This window comes from Citrus sinensis, chromosome 3 (genome assembly GCF_022201045.2).
Source record: "Citrus sinensis cultivar Valencia sweet orange chromosome 3, DVS_A1.0, whole genome shotgun sequence".
Taxonomy (NCBI): domain Eukaryota; kingdom Viridiplantae; phylum Streptophyta; class Magnoliopsida; order Sapindales; family Rutaceae; genus Citrus; species Citrus sinensis.
The window spans coordinates 9,830,372-9,855,526 of NC_068558.1; the positions used below are offsets into that span (position 1 = coordinate 9,830,372).

The 25,155-nt window shown below is 33.9% G+C and overlaps 2 protein-coding genes across 9 annotated transcripts in view; one reads left to right on the forward strand and one right to left on the reverse strand.

Annotated features, from left to right (window-relative positions):
* Window positions 1-2,142: 2,142 nt before the first annotated feature.
* Window positions 2,143-11,255, forward strand: LOC102626520 (kinesin-like protein KIN-14K). Of its 5 annotated transcripts, XR_008053751.1 has the most exons (23): window positions 2,143-2,558; window positions 3,798-3,945; window positions 4,022-4,179; window positions 4,261-4,371; window positions 4,657-4,876; window positions 5,209-5,336; window positions 5,437-5,535; window positions 5,689-5,766; window positions 5,855-5,947; window positions 6,028-6,057; window positions 6,468-6,809; window positions 6,889-6,970; window positions 7,051-7,146; window positions 7,221-7,400; window positions 7,570-7,676; window positions 7,762-7,940; window positions 8,184-8,348; window positions 8,435-8,688; window positions 8,839-9,002; window positions 9,691-9,815; window positions 10,041-10,108; window positions 10,595-10,692; window positions 10,821-11,255. XR_008053751.1 is itself a non-coding variant. In XM_006485726.4 (21 exons), exons 2-21 carry the CDS (start codon window positions 3,846-3,848, stop codon window positions 10,045-10,047), a joined length of 2,718 nt encoding a protein of 905 aa, XP_006485789.2. In that variant the 5' UTR covers window positions 2,143-2,558; window positions 3,798-3,845; the 3' UTR covers window positions 10,048-10,110. The 5 variants fall into 5 exon arrangements, 1 of the variants encoding a protein (XP_006485789.2); XR_008053750.1 differs by lacking the exon at window positions 10,595-10,692; XR_008053753.1 differs by lacking the exon at window positions 10,595-10,692 and having other exon boundaries at window positions 2,144-2,558; window positions 5,452-5,535.
* Window positions 11,256-20,201: 8,946 nt separating this feature from the next.
* The window catches only part of LOC102627390 (disease resistance-like protein DSC1), a 69,512-nt gene continuing 64,558 nt past the window's right edge, over window positions 20,202-25,155 (reverse strand). The window contains exons 3-7 of one of the 4 annotated variants that reach the window (XM_052436498.1): window positions 24,779-25,153; window positions 23,725-24,021; window positions 21,965-22,184; window positions 21,198-21,868; window positions 20,202-20,940 (exon numbers count right to left, since the gene is read on the reverse strand). In XM_052436498.1, the coding sequence (XP_052292458.1) occupies window positions 20,491-20,940; window positions 21,198-21,868; window positions 21,965-22,184; window positions 23,725-24,021; window positions 24,779-25,153 (2,013 nt within the window). In that variant the 3' untranslated portion in view covers window positions 20,202-20,490. Of the gene's footprint in view, window positions 20,941-21,197; window positions 22,185-23,724; window positions 24,022-24,778; window positions 25,154-25,155 lie in introns of all 4 variants that reach the window. The other 3 variants (XM_052436495.1, XM_052436496.1, XM_052436497.1) reach the window with 3 other exon arrangements.

Below are 25,155 nucleotides of genomic sequence, written 5' to 3' on the forward strand. Positions count from 1 at the left end.
AAATAAGGTTATTTTGAGAATTTAAAATTATAAGGGGCGAATTCGTATTCTAAGGTTTCAATAGAATAAAATTGAGTGTAAGGGATTAAACGATATTTTCCAAATCAGAAAGGTTTATAATATTCATTAATATAATAAAATAACATCGAATATGGGGGGCTGGATGAAATTTCACAATCAAGCCGTAAGCTACATTAAATGTAACTTAGGCGGACCCTTCAAAATATCTTGCGTGCCGGGCGGATGCATGGCTTGCGGTACAATGCATTGTAGAAATCAAGCACATCACGTTCCCGAGCAATTAATAGGTCTCGTGTCGATGATTCCTAGTCATAGTCAAAAAATATAGGTCCACTACATCTGTCTAACCTACACATCAACCAAAATGAAAGAACGCTATTGGGTTTACGATTTATTTCCGGCTCCTGTGAGTAAATCTTGAAAATGTGCATTTAATAACCGTAATATTAGTCGGCATATTTAGGAGATATATCCATTTATGTGAATACATAAAAAGATATGCCTACCCACGTTTGTTAGATGAAATTCTGTAAAGAGACTCATATAAGCATTCTCGATACATAGGCGATAATTGACTTTTTAAATTTGAATTATATATTTTATTACAACATATTTGTTAAAATTTGGATACCTTTTTTTTTTCTAAAATATAAATAAATCTAAATTTGACTGAAGTCTTAATACCTTAAACCTCTTTTATAATTTACATGTATTTGAGGTCAATATTAGGATAAAAAGAAGTATTTTTATCTTTAAAGTCTCTTATTGTGAGTTTGGTTATCCATTAGGTTGAAAAAAAAAATTAATTGGAAGGAGTAATTAGACTTTAATATTAGCTTTCCATGACTATATGAAGATGCACCGAATTTAGAGAGTGTTAACTTAACACAATAAAATTCAATGGACGTTTATTTTCCTTTTTTTTAAAAAGCAATTGAGCTATTATCATTAATGAAGTACGCGGGTATGACCGGTGGTCAATTCATGCGGTAGCTATAGAAGCCTGTAAAACTAATTTATATTTAAAAGTTAATTCAAGAGTTGACAATTACTTTAAATTTAGATTGTTTATATTCTAAGATTAATTTATTTAAGGCTGGTGCTATGTTACGTTAAGCGTAACGTACGCCACACACAGCAACAGTAGTGGATCTCATCATAGAAACTGTTGCTGTGTGTGGATGTACGTTACGCTTAACGTAACATAGCGGGATCCTTTATTTAACTGAAGTCTTAATATCTTAAATCTCTTTTATAATTTACAAGTATTTGAGGTCAACGTTAGGACAAAAAGAGACATTTTTATCCTTGAAGTATCTTGTTTTGAATTTGGTTATCCATTAGGTTGGAAAAAAAAATATTGGAAGGAGTAATTAGACTTTAATATTAGCTTTCTATGACTACAAGAAGATGCACCGAATTTAGAGAGTGTTAACTTAACACAATAAAATTCAATGGACATTTATTTTCTTTTATCTTTTTAGAGAAATTGAGCTATTATCTTTAATGAAGTAAGAGGGTTTGACCCGTGCTCAATTCATGTGGTAGATAAAAGAAGTTTGTAACACTAATTTATATTTAAAAGTTAATTCAAGGGTCGACAATTGCTTCAAATTTAAATTGTTTATATTCTAAGATTAATTTTTAGTCAATTTAGAATTGTTCCGCTTACAATGGTAAAGCAAGAAAATTCAACCAGAGTAATGATAGAACCAAAACCACCTTGTGCAAATAAATATGTATAAACTGATATGGCATGATGAGATTGTTGTATAAAACCATCATAGATTCACATAATTAGAAAAAAAATAATTATACTCACTTTTCAACAAATCTCTTTATGCTACATCAATTTGTGCACATTAATTTGTTTAAACTTATTTATAACTTTATCATTATTGCTCCAAGAAATAGGTTCTTATTTTGATGAAGGCTTCTATAATCATTGATATACAATCGACACAATAGCACCCTAACAACGTTCTCTTCAAGGTGTAAAACGGGTTGGATAGTCCAATAGACGACCCGGCAACAAAACCCAAAACAACAAATGCTCATGGATAGAGACAGAACCCCTGATTGATGGGCCTCATAACTTACATTATAGCCTTTCAGAGTCAGCCCAGTTTCCAGCTTCCACATTTCACTGAGCACCAAAGGCAGTAACAGAAGATGCACCGTCGCAACCGGGTCCCTGACACGTGGCAAACACCCAATTTATAGGAGAATGTGAAGAGAAAAAGAAAGTTAAAACTCCTACTTTCATGGTCCTGTCTTTTAATTTTACCTCTTTTAAGTTTCAATCTCTCTCTTAGTAGTTAAGAAGACCAACGGTACACGGAATACCAAACAAATCAAATCAATAATTATAATAAATTAATGAAAGAAAAAGTATGATTTATAGTTAATAATCTAATAATTAAAACTAACTCATTTTTCATCATTTAATATATTTTTTTATCTCTTTCAACAATGACATGAGGAAGTTTCATTGACGTGCATTGGCTGTTCGTTCACCTCTCAACGTGCTCTCTCAGGTTGGTCTTCTCACATTCCCTACTTTGTTTCCAACAATTAGAGATACACATTTTGGGATCTGATTGCTTCCTCATTATGGAAAGTTTTGATGCGTGTGAATTTATGAACCGTCAGCTTTTTCAAGTTTTCGCAATGCAGGTTCCTAATTTTTCAAATTGCATTTTGTGTTTTGAAGCTGAAATGTCTTGTGCATTTTGAAACTCTACTCTGGATTCACATTCTGTGCGTACATATTGGTGATTTAAGTAAATTTACAGCTAAGTTTAAAAAAAAAAAACTGGAATTGCAGTTAAGAAGGAATTTTTTCTTTTTTTTGTGGTTTAGGTTATAAACTCTAAGCTTCTGCAAGAAATTCTGCTATTTGTTTTGCTATGATTTGCATTGCAGCTTCTTCTCATGGTGATAGATTGTAGTGAAATTATTCCTGGTTCCATGAATTGATGTCTGCCATTAGCACCCAGGTGTTTGTCATGATTAGTGATTTTGAACACTCAAATTTACTTAAATCAAATAGTAATTGAGAAGTTAATATAGAAATTTTTACAAAATTAGACCAAAGTTTGTCTTTTAGAGGTAATAAATTGTGTTTTTCCTTTATAATTAATGATTAGTTACGGAGATGCATAATGCTGCCAGTGAGATGGACATGGAGAAGCTTTAAAGACTGCCACATTTTCCCTTAGCATCACCCAAAACCACATTGATGTCGTATACTGCCTCTTATAAACTTTAATAGATGTTTTTCAAAATCAGAACTTTGTTTAAATCTTTGTTCTGTTCTATGCATGTCATGTTCATAACTTTCCTTTTCTTCATTTTGTATAGCGAGGTACCTTCACGAACGGTTTCTTTATACACCATCTCTGTAGCATTTTCGACAGTCAGTCACGTTCTTATGTTGTCATTTATTACTGGTTTGTGTTACAATAATAATGCAGTTCATCACCTGTTATAAGTTGCTAAAAGATTGGACAGATTAATAGCATTTTCGACAGTCAGTCACATTCTTATGTTATCATTTATTACCCATTTGTGTTACAATAATAATGCAGTTCGGTACCTATTATAGGTTCTTATAAGATTGGGCGGGTTAATAGCTTATTATAAGCTGATAGTTATATAGCTTGACATGTCATTGCAGCAGAGGAATCTAAGAAGTAATAGCTGCTTTTGTTAGTTGCCTTATGAGCTCTGCCCAGAGTTTCAGTTTATTCTACCTTTTTTTTTTTTTTTTGTAGTGTTCCATTTGAGCTCAGAAGCTTGATGACCCTTTCTTGAACCTCATCATGAGCTCAGTTTCGGCTCCCCAAATGAATGGGCCTGAGGAGCTCAAAAGATCAAATTCAGCTTTTGAGTCATCAGTAAACATTAATTCTGAGGTTGAAGGTAAAGGAAGCTCATATCATTAAATTTTTTGTTTATGCATTTGTTATTCATTAATCCTTCTTTTTTCCTATTCCAGCCAAGCAACGGGCACTGTTGATAGAGTGGTTAAATAGCATTCTTCCTAATTTGAATTTTCCAATTAAGGCTTCAGATGAGGAGTTGAGAGCCTGTTTGATTGATGGCACTGTTCTATGTCAAATTTTGAAGAGGCTTAAACCTGCTTCTGTTGATGAGGTCGGTAATATACCTATTGTCTGTGGGTTACCATATTGATATGATTAATTTTCTGATTGAATCTGCAATTTGTTTCCATAGGCCAATTATTCTTATAACTCTTCAATGTCCCGCTCGGGAAAAATAGCAAGGTTTCTGACTACTCTGGGTAAACTTGGAATATCCAGGTTTGAGATGTCAGATCTAGAGAAGGTACTGATGTTTAAATTGAACCAGCATTTCATCTGAAAGATTTGTACGCATATGAACATCCATCTGCTTAACAATATGCAAACATAATTCTTGAAATTTTGAACATGTTCTACAATATACGAAGAAACAGGTTTGCAACTCTGCTTGTCCTTGCATGGAATATTGTTTTGCATTCTTTTTATATGGTTCTGCAAAGAAATTTTTCTCTTTCAACTACTTATAGAACATCTGCGTCATGGAGACCTTTGTTATTCTTCTGTTAAACTTCAGTTCTGTATCTTTCAGGGTTCTATGAAGCCTGTTATCAACTGCCTTTTAAATCTTAGAGCAGAATATATTACTGGTGGAGATATTCGTCCGTTGACTAGCATAATTACAAAATCTGGAAGCCGTCAAGGGGATGTTTCGTCTCCTGCTTCTCTTTCTCCATTATTTGGAGAAGAAAGGAGGAAGGTTTCCTCAGACTCCCAATTTCAACGTGGTTTGCGCAGTCCTGTCATGTCAGGTATAAATGACGTCATGAAGTCTTCAGCACACAAATCTACAGCAATGACATGTTAACTTGCTTATAATGACCAAACATTTATTCAAAATGATCCACCTTGAAATTTTATATTCAAAATTGTGCTACAAAGTTCTTATGGGGAGTGGACATTTTTCTAAAAGCCTCATAAGGTTTTTCAGGTGATTTACTACTGAAAGAAATTTAAGACATGGTTAACATTTTTATATTCCAAATATAGCTAATTAATTGTTGTTCATTTTACTGGCCTTTGTTAAACATGCATTTCTTTTCATCATAAATATCTTAAATGAATGCTATTTCTTCTCTTACAGAGTCGTCAACTGCATTATTACATCATGTTGGACACAAGTTCCATGAGGTTTTTCAACTGAAACAAGGGTGCTACGCGGATCTTCCTGCTGCGAAGATCACAGAAATGATGAAATCAACCAGTTTAGATGTAAGTTTTTGTTCTTTGTCTTTTCGATGGACCTTAGACACAATGTCTATAATTCCTTTCTTTCCCATTTTCAACGTAATGCTTATTTAATGCATTTCAGCATCTCTTGTTGCAGAATGCTCCAACTCAGTCGCTTTTGAGTGTTGTGAATGGGATTCTGGATGAAAGTGTTGATAGAAAGAATGGGGAGATACCTCATGTAAGTTACAGAAGGAAATATGAGTTTAGTTTTAAAGCACTTACTACTTTGAAAGTTTTGCAAGTGTACACGATGGAAGCCTACGCATATGGATATATTTTTGTTTGGGGGGAAAAAGAAAACATATCCTCTGATATTGCCTTTGTTGTTCAGCGTGTGGCATGCCTGCTGCGAAAAGTCGTGCAGGAGATTGAACGGCGCATATCAACTCAAGCTGATCACTTAAGAACTGTAAAATATTTTCTCAATTTCTTAGTTTATTTCAACATATTTTTCGCAGATGCTCTATACCAATTTCTTTATGGTTCTGTGCTTTTAGCAAAACAATCTTTTCAAGACTCGTGAGGAAAAATATCAATCCAGAATCAGAGTGCTTGAAGCCCTAGCATCTGGTACTGGAGAGGAAACTGAGGTATGGTAAACGCCTGTCATTTTTCTTGTTGATATGTTTTTATCTATCTTTTACTCATGCATTGACTTCATTTGGTGCAGATTGTGATGAACCAGCTTCAGCAGATAAAGGTAAAGATCAAAGACAAGCATGTCTGCCTTTGACCTACTTGTATCTGATTCTCTATGAGGCATTTTTCTTTAGCTCCATATTTATTCACTAGTCATTTGTTATTGAGAAGTCAGTTTCCAAATTTCTAGTTGTTTGAGTGCCTATTAAGAGATCAAATGCGGAGAATTTCTTACTTTGAGTTGTCTGCTTCTTTTTAATTGACAGTGCTTGAATAAGCTGGTTTCATAACTACAAAAACAATTATTTTATTCCTTTTTTCCCCCTCAATGTAGAACTTTTAAGTTTTCTACCTAGTTATAATTATAGGGTTAATTTACAAAGGAAATTAGATAACGATCTCATGTTCAGACTCTTCTGTTGACATATTTCACTCTACCTTTTTGTTAATTGTTCTTTTTCCATGTTGCAGACAGAGAAATCCAAGCTAGAAGAAAAAAAAAAGCTCGAAGATGATGATGTGGCCAAATTGATGAAAGAGAAAGATCAACAGATGCTTGAAAATTTGGCATTGAAGCAGGAACTAGAAATGGCCAAAAAGACATATGAACTGCGTTGCTTGCACATGGAAACAGAATATAAAGGTGCTAAGTCAGGTTTTGAGGAAAGAATAAAAGAGCTTGAGCACCTCTTGCAGGTTTCAAGGAATAAAGTGAGAGAGCTTGAGGCAAATTCTGACTCAAAGTACCAGAGATGGAGCAGGAAAGAGAGCATCTATCAAAGCTTCATGGATTTGCAACATGGTGCCCTGCGGGTATGCTTTGAGTTTTTTGTTGACTCTACATTTTCTTGTTTTATATTCTTTATTTTGCTAAATTAGTGAAAATATTCAGGAACTGAGATTCTCTTCAGATTCCATCAAGCAAGAAATTTCAAAAGCACAACAGAGCCATGCGGATGATTTATATTGCCTTGGTAGTGTTGGTTATCAGAAATTTTCTACCTTATTTTGTAATATGTGATGGTTTTCCCTCATTAACCATAATCTTGTTCAGGTGTAAGGCTTAAAGCATTAGCAGGTGTAGCTGAAAATTATCATGCAGTTCTTGCTGAGAACCGGAGGTTATTTAATGAAGTTCAGGATTTGAAAGGTGCTGCACATATCTTTGATCCATACCTTTTATAATGGTGCAGATTTTGACATCATTTTTATTTATCTTTTCAGGTAATATTAGAGTGTATTGTCGGATAAGGCCATTTCTGCCTGGACAGACCAAAAAACAGCCAACCATAGAATATATTGGTGAAAATGGTGAGCTGATTTTTGCAAACCCCTCAAAACCTGGAAAAGATGGACAACGAATGTTCAAGTTTAATAAGGTCTTTGGTCCAGATGCTACTCAAGGTTTTTATCTATTATCTTCAATTTTAAATTGGTCGTTGTGTGAATAACTTTTGACTGATTTGTAGTTCTTTTACATTGGTTTTATAACTGTTCTTTGAACTCATAGGATTCTTTTATTATTGGATCAAAACATTGTAATGTCTAACTATATTCTTTTCAAAATTCACAGCGGAGGTTTTTTCAGATACCCAACCTTTGATACGATCTGCACTTGATGGATATAATGTCTGCATATTTGCTTATGGTCAAACGGGTTCGGGAAAAACCTATACAATGGTAAAAACAACCTCTATATCTGTAACTTCTCTAGACATATGTTGATGTTCATGAGATATTGATGCATTTTGCCCGCTATTTTCAGAGTGGTCCTAGTGGGCCACATGAAGAAGATTGGGGAGTTAACTATCGAGCTCTAAACGACCTTTTCAATCTCTCTCAAAATAGAAGAAGCTCCATTATGTATGAAGTTGCAGTTCAAATGGTTGAAATATACAATGAACAAGTTCGGGATTTACTAACAAATGATGGTTCTCAAAGAAAATATCCTTTTTTCTTTGGATAAAAGCGATTATATAATATATAACATGAAATTCAGTTATGATTTGGTTATTAAGAAAATCTTTTTGCTTTATGCAAACATTTTCTATTTTTAACATAAAAAAATTATTTTATGCTGGATGGTGTCCCTTGTAATTTGGCCTGGCATCACTTCCTGATATCATTTATCTGAATGAAGCATTTAGTGTTCTGGATTTTGGCTATTTGTTTCCTTGATTTGCACACACTTGGGATTATGTCGACCTCGCAACCCAATGGGTTAGCTGTACCTGATGCTTCTATGCATCCTGTTACATCGACAGAAGATGTATTGGAACTAATGGATATTGGACTCAAGAATAGAGCTATTGGGGCCACGGCCCTGAATGAAAGAAGTAGCCGCTCTCACAGGTTCTTAAATGACTTTTGAAAATATTTTTCTCTATAAATAGATGTTTTTAGGTGTAATCTAGTCTTAATTTTGATTTTGTGTGCAGTGTTGTTACTGTTCATGTTCGCGGCAAGGACTTGAAGACTGGAATTCCTTTGCATGGCAATCTCCATCTGGTAGATCTTGCAGGAAGTGAAAGAGTAGATCGGTCTGAGGCAACTGGAGATAGGCTTAAGGAAGCACAACATATAAATAAGTCGTTATCGGCCCTTGGAGATGTTATTTTTGCTCTTGCACAAAAGAGTCCTCATGTACCATACCGGAATAGCAAGCTAACGCAAATCCTTCAGAGCTCTTTAGGTATTTCTTTCGTTACTTACATTGCTTTAGTCATAAATTATTGTGAATTTCTTCCTGGTACCCTTGAGCCACTGAAACTGACTTGATATCTTGAGATATGCACTTACTACTAAAATTCATCTAAAATATGTTTTCTTTCTTGTATTATAGGAGGTCAAGCAAAAACTCTTATGTTTGTGCAGCTCAATCCAGATGTAAATTCATATTCTGAGAGTTTGAGTACCTTGAAGTTTGCTGAGAGGGTCTCTGGAGTTGAGCTAGGTGCTGCACGGAGCAGTAAAGAGGGCAGGGATGTGAGGGAGTTGATGGAGCAGGTTCGTTTTTTTCTATATATTTCTATGTTTGATATTATCTCGCTTTAATATAATAATGAACGATTCCACACTTTGTTAAGTTCCAGATCTCTGAAATCGTTCTTGAAAAATAATTCAATGAGGATCATAGTGACTATGAATAGTTCTTGACTCTGGTCTCAATGCATCTAGAAGGGGATCTCCCAACATGCAGTCTTCTACTTTAATCACTTCTTGCAATTGTCAGATTTCTCTGTCCCACAGAAACAAGTAATTGTAGTTTGGCCTCCCTAGCACAAAAAGGAAAAGAATAATGTTATTATAATGAGTTTCTCGGAAGGTCTTTTCATATTGATTGAGAAACAAAAATGGTAAAGAAGGGATTTTGGAGTGATTTTATAGAATTAGATTGTGAAGAATTTCCAGTTTAATAGTCTTCTTCTGCATATAATTTTTGTAGGTTGTTAATTTTGATTGTTTGTCTCATATATTTCAATTTCAAATGGGTCATTACATTCTGTTTGGTATAGCATTGCCCTAGAAAATTTTCCCTGTATTCTTCTGTTGTCCTAAGGCCCCATTTGTGTATTAAGGAGACCTAGTAAATGTTGCACAGCCAAATAAAGTGGAAAAAATTTTGAGGAGCATATTTGGAGTATCCTGCTTGCTTCTTGTACCATTCCCTTTCTAAATTTTGTTAGCTATGCAGGTGGCATCTCTTAAAGACACAATTGCCAAAAAGGATGATGAGATTGAGCGATTACAATTACTTAAAGATCTAAAAAACGTGTATCCTGGTGTCAATAGTGAGAAGCGTGGATTGAATTCATTCAGGTATAGATCTCTCTTTCCAAAGACAGGTTCTATAGATGGGACACCTCTTAGCAAAGCCCAAAACCATCAAGAAGGTGTGGCTTAGGACTTTCTGGGAAAACAGCTTCCTATCAAAATTGCTGTTCAGATATAGGCATTACAAAGTTGATTTACAGCTGTCCATGAATGATTTAATATAAATTTGTATTTTATATTACTGACGACGAAGTCTTTCTGTGTGAACAGAAGCTGATGGCTCTGCAGAATATAATCTTCATCATGAAGGGAACAGAATGGTTGGAGAATTTGGAAACGTGAGTTTTACTTCCTTTTTATTTTATTTTTTCGTTTTTCAGGCATCCCTTTAGATTATATGTACCGCACTATTCAGTGTTTTTTTCAAAAGAAAACTATCCCTCCGAAATTGAATTCTCAGTACTTTCTTTCTGTTCATGAAACAAAATCATGATTCTAAAAAATACTTAGCAATAAACATGCATGCGTGGTTTTTTAATATAGTTCCAGTTTCTTTTCTAATAAAAAATAAATAAATAAATAAATAGACACGATTGCACGGTCATGCTCATCTGGAAATTCAAATTGGAGAAGAGAGATCTAGGTGGGGCTGAGATCAGGTTTCGGCAGAGTGCTTAAACACCAGTTGTGGCTTGTGATTAATATCCATTTGGCTGCTCAAAAGACATTTGAATTTGGAATACCAGTATAAATATATGCATCATAGCCATTTAATGAACATATTTGAACTCCCACTTTTATAACTTTAGATCCAATTTATGCAGGCCCAAACCAACATAAAAAATTACTCAACACCTACAAAATTCATAGCATACATAAACGGAAAGTCAAGTGGCAAATGACTCATTCCAGGTGTCAACATGTATGTGAAAACAATAATTCTTCCCAATTTATTGTTTGTCCATCCAATTGGATAGAATAAACTGCCTTTATCTCCACTAAGTAATCATTTTATGTAGCGTTAACATTCTAAACAATTGCCTTTTTCAGGTAAAAGAAGACTGTACATGGGAGATCTACGTACCCAAGTGGTTGCAGTGAATTAGGCCACATTTACTTACATACATGTTACATATAAATTATTTATTTCCTTCATTTAGTTAGCTGTTTTCTGCAACATACGTAGTTTGCAAATTAAATTCCCACTAGGTTATGCCTGGAAGTTCTTCACCCATTATGTTTGTGGTTACCAGGTTTATGCTTGTAATACTAGTGCTTTCTTTTGGTCAGAAACTGTAATTTAGGTCATTATATTGCGGAGTATGTACATGTGTAAATATTGTAATGTCACTGTATTTTCATGAGTTGCAGAAAAGCTCCTACATCAGTGCGCACTTTTCCTTCGAAGTTTTCAGTGCACAGATGACAAGGAAATTTTTGTGGAAATTTGTTGTTGATGATATACAATTTCTGCTGCATTCTATTCTTTGTCTTGTTGTTTCAGTTTGCTTCTTTGTGGGCGGGGGGATGGGTGGTATATTATTAATTGATAAAGGAAATATGGGAGAGCCAGAATGCCAGAGTTCTTAATATCTTTGAAAGGCTTCTGAAGGTAAGAGCTGAAAATGGAGAATGTCCAGAGCAGAGCAAATGCCGTACTGCTTTTGGTCCCTATATCGTAATGCAGGGGAATGGTATTTGCTTCCCTTTTGGTTTTATTTTGAGTAAGTATGGCTTTAACAAAGCCACTAGTATGATCTGTGATGAAAAATTTGTGGGCAGCCCTACCTCTCACCACTTTTCTGATTGCTCAATGATAAAATTTAAATGGGTCACTTAATTGATCTCCCCTCAATTGCTACCATGTAATAACAAAACAAGAAACACCGTGAGAGTCAAGAGCTGGCCCCAATGGAGAGGCTTTAACAAAACTACTAGTATGATCCGTGATGAAAAATTTGGCTACCCTACCTCTCACCACTTTTCTTTCTTGATTTAATTTATTTCCAAAAGCAGTGTCTTCAGTGAACATAAATAACTGTAGCCATATATTTGGTGTTTCTGATTAAGGACAGTGAACTTGATTGAGAAGAACAGGAAGGGACCACTTGATTATGAATGTTTAGTTGGTCTGCATCTGCTACAAGGTTTGGCAAAGTGGGGTTTGAAGCTAGAAATGTGAAATGCAATTGGTAATGGTATGACCCGTCCTTAAAAGTGGGGATCCTAATCCTGTGTCATCCCACGACCTGCAACATGTTATGGTTCCTCATGCTTCCATTGTTCTGTTCCTTGCAAATAAGAATCCACAACTTTTTAAAAACAAAAATGAGAATTCTACTATTCATTCATTCGTCCTTAAAGTGTTCAACAGCAAGTGTTACCACCAGCACCACCGCAGTAGCTCAGGCAAGCATGGCGGCACCGTTCAGCGGATGTCCAATTTGGATGGAAATGTAAAATATGAGTTCAGAATATTAATGATGATTTGCTCTATCAAGTTGATGTGAAGATGCATTGGTGTTAGTCTACTTTTAAAAAATCTATTAAAAAAAAATCAATTTGACATTGTTGCATATCTGTTTATTTAAGGAATTAATTTAACATGACATTAGTAAGTACATATAATTAATTGTGTCTACCAAAAAAAATATAATATGACTTTAGTCAAAATTATCACATGTCAAGTTATTATTTATTTTACCATTTTATTATCACTAGATAGTGATTTATATGATATGAGAGTCGCATGAATGTTACAATAGTTAATGTTTAATGATAGGAATCTTGTTAGAAAAACATGTAAATTGTGCTTTTTATTCATGGATTTACTAAAGCTAATGAACCTAAGTGTATCCACAATTGGATTTTTTTTTCTATTTTTATAATAAGAATTATCGTTGGCGATTTTGCTCCAGCATCGAGTTTTGCTGTGACTTCTTTGTTTCCCACAAAACAAAAATGATAAAACTTAAAGAGTAAACAAATTCAAGTGTTTTGAGTTTTGACTAGAGCTCTGTAATGGTACACTTAGGCCGTCGAACTTCAATTGTATTAAATTTTAATATATCCGATTAATTGTACATTCGAGTGGGATTTTAATAGAATTTAATTTTGATTGAATTGTACATAATTTTTTCCATTTTTTATTTTAAAAAAATGACTACGGATTGCTTATCAACCATAAATATGCTTATCAACCTTAGGGTCTTTAATAAAATTAAACAAATTCCGTGACCGACTCAGGCAACCCAAGTCCTTTACTGAAATGATTAATTACAAAGATATAAACTTACTACCTTAGCTGGTCTAATTTATGTGTTCATTATTTAATTAATATCGTCTAATTATCATATTAATAATAATATAGTCTCTAATAACGAATTTATCAATAAGTGGAAAATTACGTATAAAACACTCAACTTAAGAATTTCTCTGGTGAAAATCACAAATATAAGTTGGAGGGATGCAAGAGACTATGGTCACTTTTAAGGCTGTTGTAAGCGATAACGAATTACGGGCTTCATAATTCTGTCTGTCATTTGTCGAGCAAAGCAAAATGACGACAGATCGTCTAATCATCAAATATGTGACTGTCATGTCGTTTGATAATAAATTGATAAACGATTTGTCATCCAGTGGATGCGATACTATTGACGGGTCGTCTTAATTTTAATTATACGGATGTCCTATCAGCTATAAGTAAAATATAAACGATGCGTCATCATATGTAGATGCACGGGCGCATATTATTTACGCTCGTCAGTTACGAAAATTAAAATTTCTGACATGTCATCTTTATGTTCGGTATGTGGATGTCTCGTCGTTTACTGAAAGAACGATAAAAGATGCATCATCCAAATGATATTTACAATTGTCGGTTTCAATAAATTTAAGTATAATTTACAGTAGTTAATTTATTAATTATATTTTTAAGATATTAAATTAAATTAAAGCTTAACTTTTCTAATTTTTCTTTATAATGAATATTGAAGGCACAACCCTAAAGAGCGAAATTGTCCAAATAAAAATTAAGTATTTCTCATAGAATTCTATAGCAAACTAAATATTAGATTTAAATTTTATTTTGCTATCATCTCCTCTCCTCTCTTTTATTTTGATTTTCTAGACATCATCTCTTGGGGCTAAATAACATTGCTAGTTATCATTACAATTCTTATTCCCTTAATATTGTAAATATTATAGGAAAAGATAGCAACACCAACAAAAATTTTCATTGATGATCATGAAATTTTTTTCATCGCTCCAACAAAAATTTCATGTTATTGTTGTTGTTGTTGTTGTTGTTATTATTATTATTATTATTATTATTAAATAATAAATTAATAATAGTATTAAAAAAATAATTTATATGATTAACTAAAAGATTACTATATAGATCTCTTTTTGGACAATTATGTCTAGATGAGTATATATACTTGGGTCAGTTAGAGCCCATAGTTGTTCAAATAGAGATACGATGATTTTTGGTTTTTTAGTTAATGTGACATGTATGCGCTTCAATTGGATTGCCAAACCAACAATGATCACTAGAGTTTAGAAGCTATCAACATATAATTTATCAATATGTGGAAAATTATGATAAAATACTCATGTTAAGAATGTACTTGCTGAAAATCAGAAATACAAGGCCAAGAATGTTAAAGACTTACTAATTATCTGAATCTTTTATTTCATATTATCCAAGTCACGTTACTCAAGCCAGCAAAAAAAATGTTGCTTGAAAACCCTTCAATCAAGTCTTTAAAGACGATTTCCTCAAAATATTTAGATAGACATTTTATTGATAATACATTAGACGAGTAACATGACTTACTATGGGATGCAGTAAAAAAACATATAATATATTAATAATGTTAGGATTGAATCTATCAATTCTGTTTGAAAACATAAATTCTATTGATCTATACTGTTTGGTTATTGAGAAAACTTACTTTGTTTTACTGAGAAAACTTCAGAGAGTTTCTGGATTTTATTTCTTCTTTTCTTAACATCAAATGAGTACAAAGCACACTTTTTATACATATCAATAACGGAAAAGAAAACAATAGGAATCAAATCTCAGAAGCCTTAACTGAATTTGCTGAGCTGGCATTGCTTACTTAACTAACTTTAGCTCAGCAAATTCTCCCACGTGCTAACCTGAGCTGACTGCTTGTATACGTTATGAGCTTCCTTAACAGCCCCCCTCAAACTCAAGGGACATGGCTGCACATTGAGTTTGTCTATGAAGTAATTAAAATGAATGAATGTGAGAGGTTTTGTTAAGACATCAGCTATTTGTTCTTCACTTCGAATGAAGTGAATTTCCAGCTCCTCTGCTAAAACCTTATCTCTGACAAAATGCATATTCAGTTCAATGTGTTTGGTACGTGAATGATAGACTGGATTTTTAGCTAACTTTGTTGCACTCATGTTGTCACACCAGATGACAGGTGCTGAGATACACCTTATATTCAGCTCACTGAACAAGGATTGAATCCATGCTATTTCAGCACTTGCAGAAGCCAAAGCTTTGTATTCGCTTTCTGCACTAGACCTTGTTACCACAGACTGCTTCTTGGATGACCATGACACCAAATTATTTCCAAAATAAATACAGTAGGCACCTATAGATTTTCTGTCATCAATATCGCATGCCCAATCTGCATCTGTAAAACCTGTGATTTCCATTTTTCCACCAGCTGAAAACTTTAAACCATAATCCATGGTTTCCTTTAAGTACCTTAGAACTCGTTTACAGGCCATTATGTGCTACAATGTTGGAGTTGTCACATATTGACTGAGTTTGTGCACAGCAAAGGCTATCTCTGGTCTGGTTAACACCAAATATTGCAATCCTCCAACCAAACTTCTGTAACTGATTGCATCCTCAACATACTGACTTAAAGAACCTTTAACCTCTTTTTGAAGTTTCAATCCAGTCACTTTAAAAAATCTAGGAATACTATCATACTTTCTTGGGATAGAAGTCTCTTATGCTGATGGTTGTATATACCTATCACACCCTTTACAGTTCAACATATCAGCCTTAGACAAGAGATCATTAATATATTTTCTCTGAGATAGGTATATACAACCATCAGCATAAGAGACTTCTATCCCAAGAAAGTATGATAGTATTCCTAGATTTTTTAAAGCAAATGTCGTACTGAATTCTAAGATAAACTTCTTTAATTCTCCACTGTCAGGTCCTGTAATAAGTATATCATCCACATATATAAGCACAAGTATTATTGAGCCTTGAATCTCTTTGAAGAAGAGAGAAGTATCAGCTCTGGAATTTTGAAAACCCCAATTACTTATCAGATAGTTTTTCAGCTTGTCATACCAAGCTCTAGGAGCTTGTTTTAAGCCATACAAGGCTTTCTTCAACTTGCATACAAAGCTGTATTTTTTCTCATTAATGAAACCTTCTGGCTGACGCATGTAAACATCTTCTGTCAGTTCTTTATTTAAGAAGGCATTGTTGACATCTACTTGCCTTATTTTCCACTTATTCATCACAGCCAAACTAAAAATAATTCTTACTGTGCAGGCCTTTACTACAGGACTAAAGGTCTCAAAATAGTCAACACCCTCAGTTTGCTGGAAACCCTTTGCAACTAACCTTGCTTTGTATTTTGCTACATTCCCATCTATGTTTTGTTTGATTTTGAACACCCATTTACTGTCAACAACCTTGTATGCCTCTGAAAATGGTACCAGTGACCGTGTTTCATTCCTAAGCAAAGCTTTATACTCATCTCTCATAGCTTGATGCCAATTCTGATCACTTAGAGCTTCTTGAACAGTACTGGGTTCTTTGTTGGTTAAGGTGGTTATGTAAACTTTTAGCTTGAAGATTCCAGATTTTGATATGGTTACCATTGAATGTGATGGTTGTGAATGAAGGTTTCTGGTTTGAGTATGATTTATGTGCTGAGAATTAGATAGCCGTGGTTCATTTTGTGGTTGTGATTCAGTTTGTTGTGGTGTTGGTGATAATGGTATGGTTGATGAGGAATGTTCTGATATTGTAGTTTGAGAATGCTCTTGTTGATGTAGATTATTTGTGTGTGCAGAAACAGAAGGTACTTGTTCATTGCTTTCTGAACTTGCTAATTTAAGATCTTCCAAGCTGTTGTCAGTTAAGGATAATATGGAGAGATGATAGATTTGTTGCTGGGAAAAGTTTGACACTGGTTTTCAGACAAATGAATGACTTTGGTTGTTGAGTAAGGGAATGTATTTTCATCAAAGATAACATGCCTTAGGATATGAACTTTTCTTGAGCTTGTTAAACACTTGTAACCCTTGTAAGAAGGATCATAGCCAATGAAGATGCATTTTGTGGTGTGAAAATCAAATTTGTGTTTATTAAAATCTCTCATATATGGATAACATAGGCAACCAAAGCACTTAAGAAATGAATAATTTGGTTTGTGCTTAAAGAGCCTTTTATGAGGAGATAAAAGCTTAAGAACAGGTGTTGGTAACCTATAAATATGATATGCTGCTGTGTGAACAGCTTCCCACCAAAAATGAAAAGGAAGATTGGCTTGAGCTAAAAGTGTTAATGCTAATTCAATTATGTGTCTGTGTTTCCTCTCAATAAGACCATTCTGATTATGAGTATAAGGGCATGAATGTTTAAACTTGATTCCATTTTGACTGAGAAAATCATTGAATACTCTAAACTCTCCCCCCAGATCAGATTGCAATTCCTTAATCTTGATATTAAACTGATTTTCAACTTGTGCCTTGAACAATTTGAAAACTTCAAATGCTTGTGATTTAAGCTTAAGTGGATAGATCCAGGTGTATCTACTGTAATCATTCACAAAACTAATGTAATACTTGTATCCAGTTCTAGATACAGTAAGTGAAGGTCCTCATATATCAGTATGAATCAGTTCTAATACTCCTTTTGTTTTTGTTTCAGTAGCTGGAAAATTTTGCCTGTGAATTTTGCCTAACTGACATGCCTCACACAAAGAATTTGCACAAGACATAATATCTTTTTGAGAGATCTTTAATTGCTTGCAAGACTTAACTAAATGCATCAGAATCATTGAACTTGGATGACCAAATTTTCTATGTAACAATGTCATTACATCAGATTTGGTTTTGCATTTATTGGAAACAGAATGATAACAAGCTTTAAAAGGACTATCAAAGCTTTGAAAGCTAGACAACATTGAGACATGTTTATTTAGTTGAGTATGACAAAGATGAGATGAAGGAAATGAAGAAGAAGAATTAGAACTCAGCAGCAGCTTGTATAGACCTTTTTCAGCAAGTCCCTGCAGCAGAACTTGTCCCTTCATGTCCTTCACAAAACAAACATTCCCACAAAATTCAACAGTTATAGGGTTATCAGATGTCAGTTTGGAAATACTTAGTAAATTTTTGGTAATTGATGGGACAAGTAATATATCTTTAAGTGATATTCTAGAATGTGCAGATAAGTAACTTGATGCTCTTTGTGAGAGAAATGCAAAACAAACATGAGTGATAGACAAACCTTGACCATTACCAATTATGAGCTGATCAGTACCTTTAAACTCCTCACTGATCTGCAAGTTCTCCATGTTGTTGGTCAGATGGTGAGTTGCTCCACTATCTAAGTACCATCCATCATCAACAACTCCTTCAAAGTTAGCCATAAATGCTGCTCCAGGAGTACAGGCATCAAAACTAGAATAATAGCTACTGCTAGTCATAGGATTATAGGCTGAAGACATATAGTTGAAGTTCTTATAATCTTCAAAGTTTGGATTTGGAACAAAATCATCAAAATTTGACAGATATGCTGCTCTGGGTGCTTTTCCTTTTCCAAAACCCCTTGGCATTGGCACATAATCTTCAACAAATCTATGCCAACAAATTTCAGCAGTATGACCAGGTTTGAAGCAAATCTGACATACAGAGTCCCCTGGATTGCTATTGAAAGCTCTCTGTGATCCATTCTTGATAACAGATGGTGAATTCTTTGGTGCTAAAGAATTATGACCATTAAAAGGACTACCACTAGAATATCCTCTACCAAAACCACTTCTAAAACCTCCATTAAACATTCTTGGAAAAAAATTCATATTCCCTCTCCAGATAAAACATTTCTACCACCATAATAACCTCCTCTCTTAAAATTTCCTCTAGGCTGAGCATAATAAGCCTTAGGATGAAATGCATTAGTATATGCATAGTTAGCATTGAACATACTCTTATCATCCTGATCTTGTTCCAACCTAGTTTCATGAGTGAGCAACAATGCATAAGCATTATCAAATTCCATACGTGAACCAGTTATGAAGGTAGCAATATCACGGTATCCTGATCCTAATCCTAATCCATTGAGTATGGTTAGCATTAGATCCTTTTCTGTTATCGAGCTACCAGCACTAGCAAGCTTATCAGCTATTGCTTTCATTTTAACACAATAATCTTCAATACTAAGAGATTCATTTTTAAGAGTGTTCAGTTCATATATGAGCTGAAGAACTCGAGCTTCAGATTGAACTCCAAACTTCTTTTCTAAAGCTTTCCATACACTAAATGAGCTTTCACAGTTAATAACAAGACTGAGGATACCTTCACTTAGTGTTGACAGCAGCCAACTGAGAAGAATTTGATCTTGTGATCTCCAGATCTGATACTCAGGATTCTCAATTCGTTGTGTAGATCCATCAACTCCAGCTAACAAAATACTTTCTTCAGGTGCTGATTTGATTCCAGTTATGAAGTCTTCTAGTCGATTACCTCTGATCGAAGCCAGAACTTGTGAACGCCAGAGCAGATAGTTTGATCGATCTAGTTTAATTGGATTCGTGAAAGAGAAATTGATTTGAGTGTGTTGATTTGTATTGTTGATTGCTGGATTTCTCATCATTGTTTGCTGGTTATTGTTTGGCTCTGATACCATGTTTGAAAACATAAATTCTACTGATCTATACTGTTTGGTTACTGAGAAAACTTACTCTGTTTTACTGAGAAAACTTCAGAGAGTTTCTGGGTTTTATTTCTTCTTTTCTTAACATCAAATGAGTACAAAGCACACCTTTTATACATCAATAACAGAAAAGAAAACAATAGGAATCAAATCTCAAAAGCCTTAACTAAATTTGCTGAGCTGACATTGCTTACTTAACTAACTTTAGCTCAGCAAATTCTCCCACGTGCTAACCTTGAGCTGACTGCTTGTACACGTTATGAGCTTCCTTAACAAATTCATTGAGTATAAATTGGTAAGAGATTCAGAAATATTAAGATTTGAATGTAACCTAAACTTGAGACTAATTCAGGTTTTGTTGACTTGACGCCGCTTAAGACTACTCATCGATGAGATTAATTTCATTCAATCAATGAATAATAAAAAATAATGGATAGAGATTCAGAAAATTTCATGAAAGAATCAATACCATTTAAACAAATAGAAAAAAGAAACACACCAATTACAGAGATTCAATGTGCAGGGACAAAAGGGGGAAAAAAAAAGGGCCAACAATTTTACAATGCTAAATACATATACAGGAAAAATGGTCATATTCTTAAGTAAGTACCAACTGAACACAACGTACTGAAAGAATCGAAAACATACAAAAGAAAAAAGAAACCAATAAAAACAAGACATATTTTCAGTCTATTGGGGTTAAAAGTCGGTCACAGCTGAAGCTTTCTCTCGAATCTGGGGCATGAAACAAACAGATCCCACATTTTTTCACTGGGCAATCCAGAAATTCATTACCTTCTTGAGGATAGCCTTCTTGAAAATAGAACCGGACTGCCACAGGAATGCAATTGTATTTCCGAAAATCATTAAATCCTTATTATCGAAGAAATAGTACCCAAAGAATAAGTGATCGTACACTACACAATCAACTACCCCAAGTAAAGTCCTCCGGCTCGTGCTGCAGTGCTGATGGTTATCTTTGGGTCTCACTATGTACTCACAGTACATGTTAAACTTTTTTTTTGAAATGCAGAAAAAGCTAAACTTTCCGCTAAATCTTAAAATAACACTACAAGCCAACCCAAATAGTCTTTCATTATTGAAGAAACCTGGTGGCATCTCCAAGGTCACACAAGATCCCACACTTTGAAAGCTAAACCACTTTGGAATTTCATTCCAAGGTAAAAAGCCGCGACCTTTAAGCCACGGATAAGATATCTGTATATACACACGAATCATTATTAAAAAATAATATTGTTAATAAAACTTAATAGAAGACAGATCACTAATATTTTTAAACAGAAAAATTTAATCGAAAAAGACAGAATTAACTGTAAAATTATGAGGCATTGAAGAAAGATGTCAAAACAATCAATTAATATTATATCACCGCACACCGCGTTATAGTTCATTCTGTCATCGCTTTCTTTAGCTTTTCTTCTAAATAAAAAGGAGAGAGTTAATTAAAGACATACCTTTTCCCGTGCTTCTTTTAAACGTGCGGTTGCCAAAAGCTGAATTTTCTGCAGGGCGCCTTTGACAATTCCTCCGAGGTCATTCGGATCTAATTTAAAATTATCGCTCAGGTACAAAGTCCGTAAATAAGATTCATTACTACTTGGGAATAAACCTGGTAATGATTCCAGTGCCGTGCAATGATGCGCATCCAACCAAATCAGATTGCATGGAAGCTTTGGTAAGGATTGAAGCCTCTCACAATACCTTATGAAGAGCCATTCCAAATTAGAAAGTTGTATGATGCTTTCTGGTATTCTCTCAAAATTGTTTCCCTCGAGATGCAGTTCTGTTACCAAGGATAACAGGCCAAGACTTTCAGGTAACTCCGTGATGCCGCAATCATTTAGATTTAAATCCCTTAGATTTTGCAAGCCATCCACAGAGAATGTGATTGGTAATGATAAACCCCTGTTTCTCCCAAAATATATCGCACGAACGCTTTTCAAACGGACGATTGATGGCGGTAATTCTCTTATAGCAGTTCCTACAGCATGCAAACTATCCAAAGCTTCTAAATATCCAAGTTCCTCAGGCAACCTCTGAAGATTTGAGCAACCATCGATATTGAGAACATCTAGAGATTTCAACTTACAAAGGCCGCTTGGGAGACTCTTGAGACTTTTACAATCTGCAAGGTCCAAGCGCGAAAGCTTAGATAGACACTCGATGGATGAGGGCAGTTCCTCCAGTGCAGTTCCATCTAAATGCATTGTTTCTATATTACCAGATGAGATCTCTGGAAGCCTCTTCAGTTTTGAGCAGCCCGAAAGGTTGAGTTCTTTAAGCAATTCCAAATGAATTCTATCTGGAAGACTTTGCAAGTTTCCACAACCGCTTAGGTTCAGGATAGCCAGCTTGTTCAGATGTTGAGTCGACAACGGGGTTGGAGTTTTTGAAAAAAAATTGAAGGCAGCAGTGATTATCTGGTATAACTTGCCATGATTCTGCTCGGACGAAAAGAGGAAAAAAAAAAAAAAAAGGACACCAAGACAAATCATTAGCATGTATGATAATTAAACATTGTTACCGAAACTATATTGTAATTAAGATATATGTATGCATACCTGCACAATATCGAAAAGAGAAAAAACCCAAAGATGTGAAAATTTTAATATACTCGCAAGCGCACGAATCTAAAAATAGAATAGTGGTAACGAGGTCGATCCCACATGGATTATTATAAATTGAAAAGTCTAATTTAAATCTAAAATTAATATTAATGCTAACCTAGTTGACCAAATTGAGTTTCTAAGAAAATTAAACCAATTAAACTAAGGAAGCAATTAAAATAAATGAGAATTCAATGAGATAAAAATTACCAAGGTTTCAGAATCCACCACTATTCAACTAGTAATTATCTAAATATTCATTAATCCCCAATTTTAGAGTGACAACTCGAAATCAATCTATGTCATCTCATTGATATAACAATTAAACCCAAATAAAATTAATCTTGTGTAGGTTCTTTTTCTGCTTAATAATATGACATCTAAGAATCTCATGTAAACATATTGAATAACAAAGAGTCAAAGTTTCCCTAAGCACTCTATGTAAATAATTTAATGAAAGACATAGAATCAAAGATAATCATGTATAAACTTTATAAATCCAAGCATAGATTTAATCGAATATTAATCCTAACAATCAATAATGCATGACAGAATTGATGAAAAGATTTTATTAACATCCAATTAATTATGTGAAATAAAAACCATAATCATCAAAGAACATATATAGGGAATTAATTAAATAAAAGGATAATTATTTCATTGAATAGGGTTTTATCCTTAACCTCAGTATAAGAAAATTAGCTAGACATACTTGAATTGGGAACAACACAAGAAATAAAATCAGCCATGAAGCCGAACTGCTGCACTCGTCTTTTTCTCCCCTCTTCTGCCTTGCGTTTGCACTCTCTTCTGGCGGCTCTCCTCTTGCAAGAGCCAAAGTTCGGCTTTTATATTGTAACACCCTCCAAAATCCTCAAATCAAAAGGATTTAAAACAAGTCAAGCACAACCGACTTTGAGCCCATGCACGTGGAGCCCACTTGGAATTTTCATTCTTTTTGTAATGCCATGCAATTGCTTCACACGTGCAGGCCACTTTAGCTTTAAATTTCTTCTTTGTTTGCACCAGCATGGAAAATTCAATTTATTGGCTTCTTTTTCGGATTGAATTTCATATACATTTGCTTAACTGCTTCTACAAATTGATTTGATCTTCAATGTTGTTCAGTTGTTATTCTTTATGCGCTTTTTATCCATAATCTCCAATTAATTCCCTATTCAATAAAACAATTCAACTAATTAAAAATAACAAATAAATATAACTAGTAATTATTTAATTAAGGGTAAAATATGTATATATTATATGCTCATCAGGAAAAAAAAAAAAAAAGGACACCAAGACAAATCATTAGCATGTATGATAATTAAACATTGTTACCGAAACTATATTGTAATTAAGATATATGTATGCATACCTGCACAATATCGAAAAGTTGTTCAATATTGCTATAAGGCATTTCAAGTAAAACAAGTTTCTCTGGATGAATATTTGAAGGCAATGATTTCAATGGATATCCATGCCAGTGCAGGTACCTCACTTCAGTAAATTCAGAACCTTGGAAATGGGACACCTTACATTTATTCTCTTCATCCATTGAGCTATAAAATTTCAAAATTCTCAAGTTAGGCATCTTTGCGAAAACGTTGGGATGCAGATTGATGTCTTTTACTTTAGACATATCCAACGAGATGCCCTCGATTGCTTCAGTCCCCTAATTATCAATAATAGGAAAAAAAAGATTATATCAAATTTTTATATATAATTCAAGTTGATAGTTACTTTATGGCAGTCAAACTCATATTTGTAAAAGTACAAAGAAGCATAATTAATACAAGAAAATCTAAACATTTAAACTATAGCTGTATGTATGTATACAAATTGTTATATACAAGTGGACATAACATATTGCTGCACACTTCCACAATTTTCTTATTAAACTATGGGGCTAATTATTTTGGCAAATATAAAATAGAAAAATTCAAGAAAAGGTTTAACATGTAAAATCTAATATTAATTTCAATATTCCCAGAAAAATATTACTATTTACAGGGTGAGACGTATTTATAACCCCAAATGAGCTTTTTTTTTGAGAATTTTAATTGTAATTAAAGAATCTTAAAAGTCAAGAGACCATTACGTAATGAATTAATGATGAAAGAAATGTCGTGTTAAGAGTGCAAAGAAAATTACCGATGAAATGGCTATTAAAAATGAGGAAATTGAAGTGTTTAGGAGAGAACAAATGTGATGAATAATGTGAAAAACTTAAGTTGAATTTGTGATCAACATGGTAAAAAAGAGTTAATGAACAAGGATAAGCGGACTTTAAACCATTAATATAAAGTACAGGGGTTAGAATTTTTTTGCACCAATTGTTGTTATTCAAATTAAAAGCAAAGTTCAATCAGAATATTAATCTCAATCAAACATATAAAAAAAAATAGAAATGAAAAATTATTGTTGCGTACCCTGTTTTCTGATAAAATTTTATAAACCTCTTTGTGATGCCACAGCCGACTGCGTTTTCCAGGATCATTGGTAGATTCTTGTCGGACAATTTCTCTGCCCATAGCTCGCAATAAATCATGCATTTTTATTTTATTGCGGACTGATATAGTGATAAGATGCTTATCAACAAGAACTTCTATTCCCGATGTAGCAAAGAATTCGCAATCATCAAGGAATTTTGTCACAGTGTCTCTGTCATCATCGATAAAGAAACATGCAATATCCAAAAAAACATTTTGCTCTTTGTCATCCAAACCATCATAACTTATTTTTAAGGCGTCCTGAATTCCTTTGGGGGGAGCTGTTTCCCATTTACTTATTGCATTTTCCCAGACCT